The sequence below is a fragment of the Gadus macrocephalus genome, chromosome 23 (genome assembly GCF_031168955.1).
Source record: "Gadus macrocephalus chromosome 23, ASM3116895v1".
NCBI classification, from domain to species: domain Eukaryota; kingdom Metazoa; phylum Chordata; class Actinopteri; order Gadiformes; family Gadidae; genus Gadus; species Gadus macrocephalus.
Window position 1 is genome coordinate 3,992,769 of NC_082404.1, and position 14,926 is coordinate 4,007,694.

General features: G+C 41.0%; 1 protein-coding gene across 1 annotated transcript in view; it reads right to left on the reverse strand.

The window, feature by feature from the left end:
• Positions 1-6,267: 6,267 nt before the first annotated feature.
• acvr2ba (activin A receptor type 2Ba) overlaps positions 6,268-14,926 on the reverse strand; it is a 62,769-nt gene continuing 54,110 nt past the window's right edge. The window contains 2 exon segments of the mRNA XM_060045732.1: positions 6,268-14,211; positions 14,841-14,926. The exon segment at positions 14,841-14,926 is cut by the window's right edge and continues 45 nt beyond it. Coding sequence (XP_059901715.1) covers positions 13,990-14,211; positions 14,841-14,926 — 308 coding nt within the window. The 3' untranslated portion in view covers positions 6,268-13,989.

The following is a 14,926-nucleotide window of genomic DNA, read 5'->3' on the forward strand; positions in this document are numbered from 1 at the left end:
GACTGCGGACGTCGTTGAGGCCCACGCTGTTGGTGGGCGGAGATTTCAAAATGTTCAGTGCTACGGCTCACGCCTAGGGATAACCCAATAGGGATAGCCTTAAAAGGCGAAGCCTATACGACATAGAACTTGGCAGCTTTACGAACACCTTCCTGTAATGGGTGAAACAATATGAGGAAGAAAAAAAACAAAGAGAAAAATCCAACCCAACGAGGTGGAATCATTTAACTCAGAATATAATTGAGGGAATAACCTGGCCTATTATAGAAGCATAACACATTAAGTATTACATTACATATACTATACTGTTCACTGCCTATTTTCAAAAACTGGTGTTCATAACCTTTAATGCTATAAAAACCAGGATCAGTTGCAGTCATGTAGAACATTTTCCACCTGGATAATGAATCTGCTTCTGAATCATGAAGGGCAATAACAATTCTATACTTTTATGTGAACAAGTTTGGACACGGACTTCCAACTGTGTGTGTGTGTCTGACTGACTGACTGACTGACTGTGTGTGCACGATGGCTGACATGGCTGTAATGGCTACCCGCAGCCACTGCCAGCGTTAATGCAGGGGATGTATACATTGAAATGGCTGGTTTAAGGCTACTGCTTTTTGGCAATGTGCCTTGTAACGACAGTAAAATGGGCTTTCAAGGATGCCTTGCACAAGAAAATAGAAAATGTCAAAGCAATTCAGATAATTCTCAATGGCAGTAAATACCCTAGTGCTCCGGCATGCGCAAATAATGTCCAAACTATGAAAAACTATTACAGCTCAAAATGCGCAACTGAGATCTCTGAATGTATCTTGAAACCGCCTCCTTGGACAGGATTACTAGAACCAGTGGAATATACGCAACTCGACACACCGCTATTTACTACCTGTCACGAATCCTCCCCTGGCTAGTAGACACAGGAATACTCTCCCCATGTGGGAAAGCATTGACCGATCAAATACCGTTAACGACTGGCATCAAGACTGGGTGCCCATGGATCGCCATGCATTTCATCCTCGCTATTAACTCCTGGTTGAAATGGATGTGCTAGTGTGCAGGCGTGCGCTTCCCGAACCCGGTGCAAGGCTACGCGGACGATGTATAAATCTCTTCCAGAGATGAAACTGTAATTCATAGCATGCTCCTCCATACAGAACGGTTCATCAGATGGTCGAATCTGGACATTAAACGTACAAAATTTGCGGCATTTTATGAAAGAGTGAGGGGAGGAAATAGATGGTATAAGGCAAAGCTTGACAAACTTCCCAGCTTTACAATAATGCAAGCACCCATCCGACTGTATGACCGGCATTAAAACATATCCTTATTTAGGACATAAATTAAATATCGCTGGCGACTGGGAGGAACAGGTCACAGAGTTCTGCCAAGAGTAGGCCTACAACCATCGAATCACACTAATTCGACTCTGCTCCCCTCCCTACACATAAAAATCGAGGCTATCAAGCAGATTGCATTAGCCAAAATCCAACATCTGTTCCACAATGTACACATTTCACAACAAAACCTGACAAAGATGAACAACAAAACAGTGAACCTTGTGAGGAAATGGCTCTAAATAGCCGCACAACCCGGGTCTTCTGCTGAACATGCTCAATAATGACGACCTGTCACCTGACGGTTAAGGGGCTGGCACTAAATTCATTGATTCTACACCTACTGTACGACGGCGCAAGATACCTATCCCTTCCCAGAATTAACACCAGCTCCTCAGGTTCAAATTTAAGTAAAATGGAAAACTCAACATCAAGGATGCCGGATTCAGAGTGCACTCCGACTGGCTAGATCAAAACGATCTCTCTGCCACCGCATCGGATTACATCTTTCCTGGCAAGGCCCTGACGGAGCGACAGCCCCTGACGGAAGCTTAGGTCATATCCACAAAAATGTGATTGGAGGACTGCGGTTGGTTGGGTTTCATAAGAATTAAGCCAAAAGATTGGCAACATTTTGCTCTGTTTCAGCCACCATTTCAGATTCAGACAGGTAGTCTGCATATCTGGAGACATAGATGTTTGGTTTATACAGTCAGTGTTCGGTGTAATATCTTATCAACTTATCATGTAGGTCTTGTAAAGGCATGTAAGCTTCAAACCTGTTACATTATCAATATTTCTTCCCAAAATGTTTGGATCTTTTTCTCTTGTAAATTTTATCCAAATAAAAGCATTTAAATGTGTGCTTGTGTTCGTGTATGTGTGTGTGTGTTGTTACATGATGTTACATTTGTGATGCTGTTCATTGATTTGATATATGATAACCAATCTTCTACCACGGTCTGGGGGAATACTCGATTCTGATTGGCTGCAGGGTGTGCATTAACCCCTGATATACGGACACCTGCTAAGTATTTCTAGTCTAATTTTCTGTTCAGCCTTTAAAACGAGAGCTGGTAAATTGTGAAAAATGAATTAAACTGTAATCAGACGACTCGGTTATATGCTATAGACTCTAGAGTATCTGTGGTATAATGGCTGGGACAAATTATAAATATGTACAATGCATAACGTTAGCTCTCTGGCTCGTGTGTGTGTGTGTGTGTCAACACAAGGAGAGGTCAAAGGTTACCAGTGCTCTGTCTGTACAGCAGAATCAAGCAGAGCTGATCACGGTGTGTAAATGTCCAACAAGACGTGTGACTTCAGCTCTATACAGGGCTGACCTAAGGGGGTTCAGTCTTGCATGGATCCAGTTTTCAAAATGGATCTAGAGTCTTATGCTTGGTGCGCTCACAAGCAGAAACTATGGAGAACAGCCCATCAATATTTTGACATTTCATTCTTTAATAGGGTCCAAATGAAGAAAGATTATTTGAACAATGGGTTGAGCTATTCTTTATCATTGGACCAGCTTCAGAATTGACAAATGTCTTGTAGTTGTACGTGTCTCTTTGGTCTAGTCTCTGTGATTCTCGCTTAGGGTGCGAGAGGTCCCGGGTTCATATCCCAGTCAAGCCAAATGAAGAAATACTTTGATGGCTTGCATTGCTCGGACCAACTACCACCGATTAGGAGACTTCTTTAATTTCATTTCAAAATTCTGATTCAAAGCAAAGGATTTACTGGCAGGGGAGGGGATTTACTTCTTTTAACATTTTGCCTTTTGCCTAGGTGGTAGCTGTATTACTTTATAGGCTGTTTGTATTTGTGTGAGAGTTGTTTGTATTGTGTAACCTGCTGGAGTGTGAAATTTAGTTTGGGGTCAATAAAGTGTCTGTCTGTCTGTCTGTCTGTCTGTCTGTCTCTGTCTCTGTCTCTGTCTCTCAAAATGGTGCACAATGATCCAACCCCACTGTTGGGATGGTCAGTGGCCACCATGCCCAACACAGCTGGAGGCAACAGCAGAGGCAGTCCTTCTATGCCAGAATTTATGAAAAAAGTTTGGCTATTGGCCATTGAGGGTAATCAATGCCTATAATCGTGTCAATGCCTCTGCGTTTCAATGAAAATGAAGGAATGGATTTTATTTTTAATGTTTACACCACATATTCTAGACTAGAGAGCACATTTAGATAATTGCTATAGTTGTCACACAGTTGACATTTTTACAATTTTGGCTTACAGAGCAAGCATCGCTACCGTTTCGGCCACGGTGACCACACGGTTGACTGCGGATTCAAATATTTTCAACTATATGATGCTACAACTATCAACAGAAATGAGAGGAGAAATCGTCACAAGAAGATCTGTGCTGAACTGATTTGGTCTGCTTGTCTTGATCATCGATTGGGCGCCAACACTTCAAATGCATTGGCTGAGGGAAAATAAGGGCGGAGATTATTAGCATACTAGAGAGACGCCGTTTTTTACGCGCGTTGTGATGTGCACAAACACACATTTTTTTATGCACGCTCCTGAAGGACTTCATTGCGGCATAAAAAGCGGCACTTTTTTTGCGCATTACGGCGTAAAAAACATATTTTTTACAGCGTAATGAAGGTGATACGTGACTGAATGATGTTGTTTTCTGGCACTGTTGGCTTGCCATAGTAATGCTGGTCAGAACGTAGTTAATTGTAGGCGAATTGTGGCAAACTCGGCTTGCCATACACCGCAGTGACACTCGCCCATGTAAGTCGGTATGTTTTTAAAAACATAACGGCTCCGCCATCGATACACACGCAGGTAAGAACGCATGCGCACTCGCTCACACCGCAGGGACACTTGCCCAGGTTAGACGTTATGTTTTTAAACATAACGGCTCTGCCTTCGACAAACTTTCCCAGATATGACGTTATGTATATAGACTGTAACTATTGCGATAGAAGAAGGGAAGAGACAATTTCCCACCTTGACAAGCATCGGCAGGTCGTTCATTTTGTCATATGAAAAACTTTAAATTCAAACATCGCGCCGACCGGCATATCAACACACAAGTCACGTGATCAGTGTCAGTGTCGCAATAACAAAACAAAAACATGTCAATAACACAATATGATGAATTATGTCTATGGAGTCCACCACAAGACGTATTACGATATGTAATATTACTCTCCCCCTTGAGCCTCCCGAAATGTCTTGCGATATTGATATCCCCCTTCCCCCCTGTGGACTGCTATGTGTGACTGTAGGCTACAGCTGCCTGTCTTGGCCAGGACACTGGAAGAGATTTTTAATCTCAATGATTATTATTTTCAAGCATTTTAAAATGTCAATGCACTTTTCAGCCCTGAATAATAGTAAAAGCTATTTAATAATTGATTTGCATGCATAGTATACTAGCCTTTCCATTGAACAATTACCCCTGTTACCATAAATTGACTAATTTAATAATGTAATCAAATACTCACACACTAGTTGATTTCAGACACGCGTGTAAGCCCTGATATTCTGCTGATGGGCCGTAAGTGTGTTGTGGAAAATAACCGAGATCTAACACTTCGACTAACTAAGAGAGCAAAAGAAATCGGGGGGTCCGGAGCAAGTATGACAAAAATACTTTATCGTTAAAAAAGGCAACAACAAAGCTGAGTAGTTTGCAAAGCACTGCTGGTCAACAGATCCCGGCGTCCTTTTTATCCACACATACAAAGCAGTTTCTTGTTTGGGGTGTCCGCCCACGACCGATAAGTCATAGATTCCTTTAATCGAGTGGTCAACAACGCTAATCTAAAACACCAGGCTGAGGTCAGCACGCATTGACCCCATAGCCTCTGGCTCCTGGGGGGGGGAGTCTAATTTACGCTCTGACCCCAGACTCCCTGGCACCGTGTCAAGCCTTGGATTAGAATCCAGAGGCGTTTCAGATGTTTTCTACCATTAGATATTTAGGCCTAATAATAATCATGGTTTACCATAGAATATAATCATTTATTTCTTCCATAAGTGTGAGAACAACATAATAATAATAATAACAATAATATATTTAATTTATAGGGCATTTTACATTCAGAAATCTCAAAGTGCTAACATAACCTGATATTTGTACCCTGAAAATCTCCTGAATAATACTACCCCTGAAGTAATATTTTCTCAGTAGGAAATGTAAATTACCTTATGTGTGAATGAGAAGTAGAAAGTCAGTATTTCTCACACCACTTCAGTGGGTGTGTTGATGACGCTTCTGCATGTCATTGAGTGGCCCCCAAAATGATAATCAGCCTGTTGCCTTTTGTTCGCTGAATGGTTAAAAAATATTTAAATGTTGGCACTGGTTTTAAGAGTCATTTTTGGTGAACGAATGTTATACGTTGTAACATTATAGGCAAAATGTTATTATACTATGCGCTCAGAAAATGTTTACATTATCGACTGGGGTTTCCACATTATTGCTATGGGTTTAATTACAACTCGAAGTTGAGCGCGCCCAATGCGCGTGCAAAAACTCTAGTTATATATAATGTCAAATACCCCAAGGCCAGACATCAAAACAAGAAGGCTATTTCACAGAAAGGATATTTTTTTATTTTCAGCGTTCAAACACTGTTAAGCACAGGCAAAAGCACATATCCCAATTGTAATTAATATTGGTTTAGATTTGGCATTTGCAATAACTAGTTTTTACCCTAGTAGGAATTGTGTTACACAATAGTTTATTTGTTGAAGTGTGTGAATATTGAATAAACATGAAAGATTCCCCAGAGTGTTCCTGTGTACAGGGTCTACCGTTTGGGGCTAAGCACATGAGGCCAAGCACACTGTATTAAAATACCTGCGTGTAAACAACTGAAATCTACATCATATACCTTTGTCTACAGAGGTGGACTTGCAACAGGTGGGTTAAAACATGACAACGGGCTCCAGATGAAGTTAATTTACATTATTTTATTGTTTTATATACAAAAAGATAATGATGCGATAATCCTTTTCACTGTTTTTTTCAATAGTAATTAGTTGTGTATGTATGTGCCTCCTGTGGGGTAGCACTACATTCGTTCATACAATGGTCCTGGCACTGTGGAGAGAGAGATAGAAAGAGAGGAAGAGAGAGAGACCAAGGGAGGAACGCACATACACACATCAAGAGTACAGTTCCCTCATTGTATTCAAAACTAGACTACCTCGTCTCTATAGCCTGGTCGTCTTTTTTGTTTTTCAATTTGAACCACTACAAAAGATAATCCAAAAGCATAAGAAACATAACAAAGGCATGTTCAGTCATTGTTGCAAATTATATGGATATGTTCTAAGGATCTTTGCTGGTAAAAAACAATATGAATCTTGTCTAACCGTTATAACAAGACAAGGTTTCTACTTCTCCCTCAAGGAGGTGGTGGGGGAAATTGTGTTGTCTCTTTAAATGCATGTCGCAAAAGTTTTTTTTGGAGAAAAAAAAATCCATCTGTTCATATATATATTATATATATGCATATATCTACAGAAAACCAAAGTTCCATACGTACACTTGAGATTTATTTTTTAAACCTGAACCAAAACCAGTTTTCACCATGTCAAGGTTGTTAGTCATAAAGCATTTCTGCCTTCTTTCTTTTTTTAAATTCTTTATAGCATGTTGAGAATCAGTAGTATAAGAATGTCTCGGCCGTCTACAGCTCAGCTAAAACAGCGAAACGAGATACAAGATTAACATTTCACAAATTCATCCCCATTGTGATGGAGGAAGGACTGTTCTGCAAAGACAGCAATATCCTGATTTGGCATTTCACCTTTAAAAACCTTTTTTCTTATTTCTAATTACAATCCCATTCCTTCCATGATGTGGATTCTGAATACAGTTTATGCAATAAATACAACAAATAGAACCTATTGAAAATGTTTCCATTTCTGTGTCTATCAGAGATTCCTTCCGTTGCTTTTTCGAAAACAAACCGTGCCTTGCTTTTTTTTGATTAACATGTAAAGTTTGGAAATGTCATTCAAATCAGGACTCAGCCAGCCTTGCACACCCCAATCCACCAAGGTGCAGAGACAGATGAGTCAAATCCGACTGCTTTGATGTCGTTGACCTCTCTCTCTCTCCTCCACTGAGGAAACAGCACTTTATTAATAAGAACGATTGACAAATAGCTGGGAGACCCCTTTGTTCATCCAACCCCTTGACAAATACCAAGGAAACCCATCAGTTTGCATTGGTGGTCGAAGACTGGGATATTCGGAAATGTCGAAAAATATATTTGTGTGTGCATTGCGTGTATACCGTTTTTATGTTGACTTATAATGTCCGGCATTACTCTTTAGTGGGATTCTCCTTCGATTTATGATTCAGAAAAGGAAACTAAGAAATACAGCCAGACAAAAAGCCAAGGTTAAAATGCTTAAATAAACTGACAATAATGACTATATGGTCACAAATTACAGGAGTTATGTAATGTATGTATTACGGAAGCTTTTGGTATGATATGGTAATAGAGGAGATTAATATCCACACTGAATGACTCCCCTCTCCATACAGGTATAATTTGTATAAACTTTAAGTCCTTTGAATCCAAGTCCTCCAATTTATCCAGAGGAAATCCAAGCCGAGCAGGTTGGGGTTCACGTTGTCATTGTCAAGGGGTGCACTTTGGGAATCAAACCTAAAATCAGTTATTCATCCACATGGCTGAGCAAATTAAAATCTTAGCATATCTTCCCCATGCCTCTTAAAATAAAATGGGCTTGACTAGAAACATAATTTACATTGAAATTCTCATAATTACAGCATTATTTCTGACATCAATAATCATCCCAATGTCGTGGATTGTTACAGGAAAAAAAAACAACCATGGACTTTTCACTGACGTTTCACTTGTTAAAAAATCTACAGTTCAGCTGTAGATTTAGTTCACTCGGTAGAGGCCATTTTGCACAGGATGAGGTTACTGTTGGTTTTTGATATAATTCACAGGTCTGTTAAATATTTGAAATATGTTGCTACTGCATCACTTGCCGGTAGAATGGAAGCATAACTTGCCAGGCTTACTCAACCGAGGCTAACTCAGCTGAGCGTCCCATCCATTGTTTGACCCGACAGGGCAATAGAATAGCTCACCCCACGCCAGTTTAGGCTTGGAAGCATGTTTGCCCACACGTTGATAAGGTTTCAAAGGCTACATTTAGTCGTAGATTGCAGAAGGACATCACATCCAACAACTAAGAACAGCTGTGTTTTCAAGAGTCTTTTCAATCTATTCATAAGCTGTTGTTAGGTATATATATATTTATCTCATACCAACAACTTAAAAGACCCAATGGAATTGAAATTGTGTTTATTTCCAAATATTTTAAACGTTATCAAGTGCTATAGTACCATTTCCTGTCCGCTATGGTGCTCTTGAGCACAACTTTTCTGCCCGTCAAGCTGTAAATTAGGTAATAGGTTTCTGAAACACCTACCATCCAACTCATTAAGTGAGTGTGCTTGTTGATGGCATCTGTCTGTATGTCTCACTGTTCACTAACTCACTGTTGGTCTACATCAAGAGATGAATACTGGCTGGGTTCTGTTAATATGTATCATAAAAGTACACATTCAGGTCAAATAAATTAAATCTGATTCAGGATTATCTTTCTTACTCTGAATCCTATTGACCGTGAGTCTGAGAGAAGGGTGTTTTCGTAAAATGTTGTTAAATCGCAACCAAATGCATATTCACATTATTGAGTATTTGAAGGATTTTGTTTTCATCACTCAATTGAAAATTGGGACGATTAACAAATTAAACCACTAAATACAGGCAAATCATTGAACAACTTTTTTTCTCATTTACTAATGATCAGGGAAGAAGAAGAAGATGCAGAAGAAGAAGAAAAAGAAGTGTAAAGGGAGGAGAATGAAAAGCAAAGAGAGATGAAGAGAGGCACCAACAAAGACAACCAAAGACCCAGATCAGCAGATAAATATGTGGCGAGATACTGTCATGCTGCCATACTGTGGTGGACATTAAAGCAGTAATACTTATGGAGTCACTTAGGGAATTAAAAAAACTATAATGCCATTTCCAAATGCTTCTGTCTAGTAGGGGTTTGAATCCATTGAAGGGTTTGCAATATGTTGGCAGAATTGGTTTTGTTAGTGAAAAAAACTTTTTCTGATTGAATCCTTTTGGTAGCCAAATATATAAAGTATGCTTTCTATCCAGATATCTAGAAGTTATGTCTGTTACATACATATATTCATCGCAACCTTATGTATGGCTGATGTTATGGGGTTCACTGTAGGGCGGAACTTGGGGACAATATTGAAGTACCACCTGTGTTTACTTTCCCATCCATCTTTCCTTTTTGTTTCTGCTTTGAGACAAGGAACAGACCCCACAATATGAAGAATGGAAGATGTAAATGGAAGAAAACATGAGAGAAAAGCAATAAAGATATTGCAGAGACAGTGAAGCTCCCCTTCCGCCTCCCTTGTGGCATAGTAACACCGCCGTTGGTATTCTTATGATCTCAACAGCACTCCCACCATGGCAGTCAACACAACCATATTCTATGGCACTACCATTTCAATACAAAAATAGTGGTTTCAAAATGCTGGTTAGCGAATTTATATTAATTTAAGTTGAAATCGACATGTAGAAGGAATGCATCAACTGACTAATATTAGTTAAAGATATGGCACAGTTTATATCATGTCAAGGAAAAATCTAGTTGCTTGGTTTTCAATGGATAATTGTATTATAATGTGTTATGTCTTCATCTGATCACTTTTGACTGTGATCCCAGACACAGATTATCAAGGTAAGTCTTATATAAAATATGAGAGTTACAATTATTTCCCTGAACTTATGTCGTCTTCTTTAGAAAATCTTTAATATTTTCAAAGACAGCCTGGTTTCGAAAAGGAAATAATTACACTTACAACATCAAATGAGAAGTGTATAATTCAATTCTTTGTATAGAATTTACAATCGCTATTCTCATTTCCTTTCCTTCTCCTGCCTCCATTCAGGCCTATCGTACAAGCAGAGACTGTGGGCTGAACACAATGCTGTGAGGGGTCCACGCAGGAGAACAAGGAGATTCCAAGGTCCCACTGCATAGAAAAGAAAGAGAAGAAGGAGGGAGAGGAGTGGCAAGTAGAGGCAAAACCAGCAGGTTGTGATGAAGGAAGAAGAGGGATTCTGGAAAGGCGAGGAAGAAGAGGGGAAGAAGCAAGAATAGCTTTGACTACAGCAAAGTGAATAGAAGAGAGCAGCTAGTCTAGTCGAGGGAACAATGTCTAGAAAGAGGATCAACAATTCGGTTCAACGGTAAAATACTATTTACAAGGGCCATGGTTCCAGTATGCTCTATGCAACAGCACCACGCTGAGACAAACAGCATTAACTACAAGGGATAAAAAAATAAACCAATAGGTCCACGGCCCACTTGAGACTGCAGCGTTTCTGTATTTACCATCCCTTAAAGTTACCACCTTTATAATAATTTTTTTTCAGACTTAGTGGGGAAACATTGACCGGGCAGCACATCCTTCAATAAAACCTATTGGAAACATGATGTATACCCTAATTATATACTGTAAAATCTACAAAATAAAAAAAAGTACAATAAAATATGTTTACTACAAGTCGTCAACACAACTAATAAAATATAGAAACAGGACTTACAAGACGTAGAAAAAGTCATCTGAGGTATATCTGTGTGTTTTGTTTGAGGTGATTTGTGGTTGATGAGCAGTAATCGTTCTGACTTTTTCTTGTTTTTCCTATATTTTTTCCGGTCATGTATTATTATGATTATTATAATTATAATTATTATGATCAATTTTGTTTTTCTTTCACGCATGCAATCTCTTCACTAGCTTTAGCGCCTTATTGTCCTTGACAATTTTGAATATTTTGACACGTGTGGCTCTGCAACGCACCCCTTCCCCGCTCTCTGCTAACCTCACAGAGAGGGGGGAAGAGAGACTAAGAGAGCGAGAGAGAGAGAGAGAAAGTTGTTGCATGTGTTCAATGCACTGAAAGTAAAAATCACAACTAATAAAAAAAAAGAAGATACAGAAATATATTCATCTTTGAGTTTTTGAATCATCAACAGCAGCATGTTGGACATTCATGGTTCCGTGTATGGCATCACAGAAAGACAAAAAACACATTCGGCTCCCAAGCTGAGTGAAAGAAACACGAAAAGACATAGTTCCTCAGTTTGCTTTGTTTGTTTAAAGTACTTATTGTCATATATTGAGGGATGAGTGTGTGCGCGTGTGTGTGTGTGTGTGTGTGTGTGTGTGTGTGTGTGTGTGTGTGTGTGTGTGTGTGTGTGTGTATGTGTGTGTGTGTGTGTGTGTGTGTGTGTGTGTGTGTGTGTGTGTGTGCATAAAAATGTGTGTGTTATGTTCTGAGCTGTTTGTGGCCTGTTTCCAAGGCAACAGAAAGCATGGTTTTGGTCCGGGGAGGATGCACAGAGCCACATGAGATGAGTGCAGAGAAGAGGTCAGAGCAGGGAGGAAGCAGAGACCTCTAACGCTGACCTCTAACTCACTGTCCCTGGATTCTTACCCAGTCCTCTGCTCTGCATGGGATCCTAACTCAACAGGTCAAACACACGACATGAGCCCAACACGGAGACGTGGTACAACTGGCCAGGCTGGGAGTTCACACTGCACCGATGTCTCATGGCTGGAGAACTGTACGGAGAGATGGGAACAGGGAAACCTAAATCCATGGCGGCCATAGTTGAAGGCCAGTGGTTCCAACGGTGGTTTGTGGCGTTGCAGTTTGGCCAGGAAATAAGAATTGTTGTGAACTTCCGGGTGACGGATCATTCACTGGCCAATTCATATTGATAGTAAGAAATCTCACAAGAAACAAGGCATTAGAAAAAGAAAAAAATCATTATATACCATACACATACACACACACACACACACACACACACACACACACACACACACACACACACACACACACACACACACAAACAGATACACACACACACACACAAACAGAAACATTCACGTTGACTCAAAAGGCTCCAAAACACAGTCACACGCTGACTGCATAATGTGGATGCATTAAGAGGTCTTTGCACCTTAGGGGAACCAGTGTTTCAACCTCTTGTTTGGGCACCTTGAAAATGTACTTATTTCAGGACGGCCAACCGGCATTTTACAGACAAGCCTCGCCAAAGTCTCTCGCCGGCCACTTGGGTCTTTCCTCCTCTCCAAAATCCACACCCCTTGTCCCTGGTAGACCTGGTTACCTGAGAAGTTCATTGCCGTGCCAACCATAATGCTGAGGTTGGGTGTTCTCTCAACCGATCTTGAAAAAACGTGACATGCAAGGTTGGTTTCCTGAAAGTCAGAATAAAAATGAGCAAAGAAAAAAAAAGAAAAAACAAGCTCTTGTTTTCAAAACAAACCATGTCAAATTCGTTCTTTCACATAAAAAAACGCTTTTGCTGCTTCTTGCCGAGCTGACCTGACATTTATCCTGTGTTTTTTTGGATTCAACCCGTTCGATCCGAAGGTATGTATTGTGTTTATAGCGCCAGCAGACTGAGGAAAGAAGGTCAAATTCAAGGTGTAAAAAAGAACATAAACAGTTGTAAAAAAACTCCTTGAACAGAAGTATGTTCTTGATGTTTGTGTTATTGTGTGTGTGCGTGTGCGTGTGCGTGTGTGTGTGTGTGTGTGTGTGTGTGTGTGTGTGTGTGTGTGTGTGTGTTTATGTAACAGTCGTGTTCCTACAGGGATTTTTGCAGCATTGTTGTAAAATCATCCAATGCTGGGTGGTAGGTGGTTGCTAGGTGACACAGAAGGCAGGCTGCTTGGCAGGCAGGTGAGTGTGTTATCAGTACGAGAACTGCTTATTTTTCTGTACCTGCTACCAAAATACAGTTCTGAATAATTGGACAAGGAAGATGGTATACCAGAGAAAACCGTCTAAAAAAGTCCATAAAAGATCAAAAGCAAAAATATAGTTGTCGCTGAGGTTCCTAGAGAAAGATCATTCACTCAGTCGGACCCTGAATGCATATTGACGTGGTGTGTGTGTGTGTGTGTGTGTGTGTGTGTGTGTGTGTGTGTGTGTGTGTGTGTGTGTGTGTGTGTGTGTGTGTGTGTGTGTGTGTGTGTGTGTGTGTGTGTGTGTGTGTGTGTGTGTGTGTCAGCCGTTTGAACTATGTCATTGAAACGTGAAACGTTCAAATGTAAAATACACAACGTGTGCTGGTGGTATGGTTACAAAATATAGACGGACAGAGAGACAGAGCATGAGAAAGGGCGAGGGAGGGATGGAGAGGGAGAGAGAGATGGCAAGAGAGTGAGACAGAGAGAGAGAGAGAGAGAGAGATGGCAAGAGAGTGAGAGAGAGTGAGCGGCATTCATGTGGAACGTGGGCCTGAAATAGTTAAATTCCACTGAGAGGGTATAGTGTGTGTTATTTGTGCATTTATATCTGTGTGTGTATTTGTGTGTCCGTGTTGTTCCTCTAGCTTAGTTAGCACAGTTAGCTGTACGTCAGGAAGAGGAAGTTGAAGTGAACTCCAGGAATTCTGAGTAATGTCAGGTCTCCGGAAAAAGAATTGGGGAGATAATTGAGAAGGTCAAGGGTTGTTGTTTTACGTCAAGTGTCTTGAGTGATCATATGCTGGACTCTTTGGGGGGCAGGTCCACATTGGTGACCATGGGAACGGGCAAGACCATGGAGACCAGCAGGGCGTGGTTCTCGGAGGTAGGCGGAGTTATGGTGGCGTTGAGGCGGCGGATCTGTGAGATGCGTTCCTCTACGCAGCCCGCCGACAGGCGCGCCTCGGCGTCGTGGTCCCAGCACTCCTCCACCGTCTCACACATCAGGCCCAGGCCCTGCACCGGAGACCGCAGGAGAGAGAGACATGTCAAGAGAGAGAGAGGAAGAGAGACATAGAGAGAGAGAGAGAGAGAGAGAGAGAGAGAGAGAGAGAGAGAGAGAGAGAGAGAGAGACATAGAGACGACATAGAGAGAGGGAGAGAGAGAGAGAGAGAGAGAGAGAGAGAGAGAGAGAGAGAGAGAGAGAAAGAGAGAGAGAGACATAGAGAGAGAGAGGGAGAGACATAGAGAGAGACATAGAGAGAGAGAGAGAGAGAGAGAGAGAGAGACATGTCAAGAGAGAGAGGGAGAGAGACATAGAGAGAGAGAGACATGTCAAGAGAGAGAGGGAGAGAGACATAGAGAGAGACATGTCAAGAGAGAGAGAGGGAGAGAGATATCGACAGAAATGAAAGACATAGATAGGGAGGGAAATAGAGAGAGATAGAGTTAGAAATATCATGACATAGAAACAGAAAAACAAAGAGATATGTTGTCGATAGATAGAGCAATAGACAGATAGAGCGATAGATAGAGAAATGGATAGAAAGAGCAAGAGAGGGCCGCTAGACAGATGTAGCGATGGAGAAATAGAGCAACGGATAGATCGATGCATGCGTGCATGAATGTGTGCGTGTCTCCTCACATTGTGTTTGAGCCACCAGTCCTTGAACACGGGCCTTAGCTTCTTGTGGACCACCACCTCCTGCAGGTCCTCCAGGGTGGGGTGTT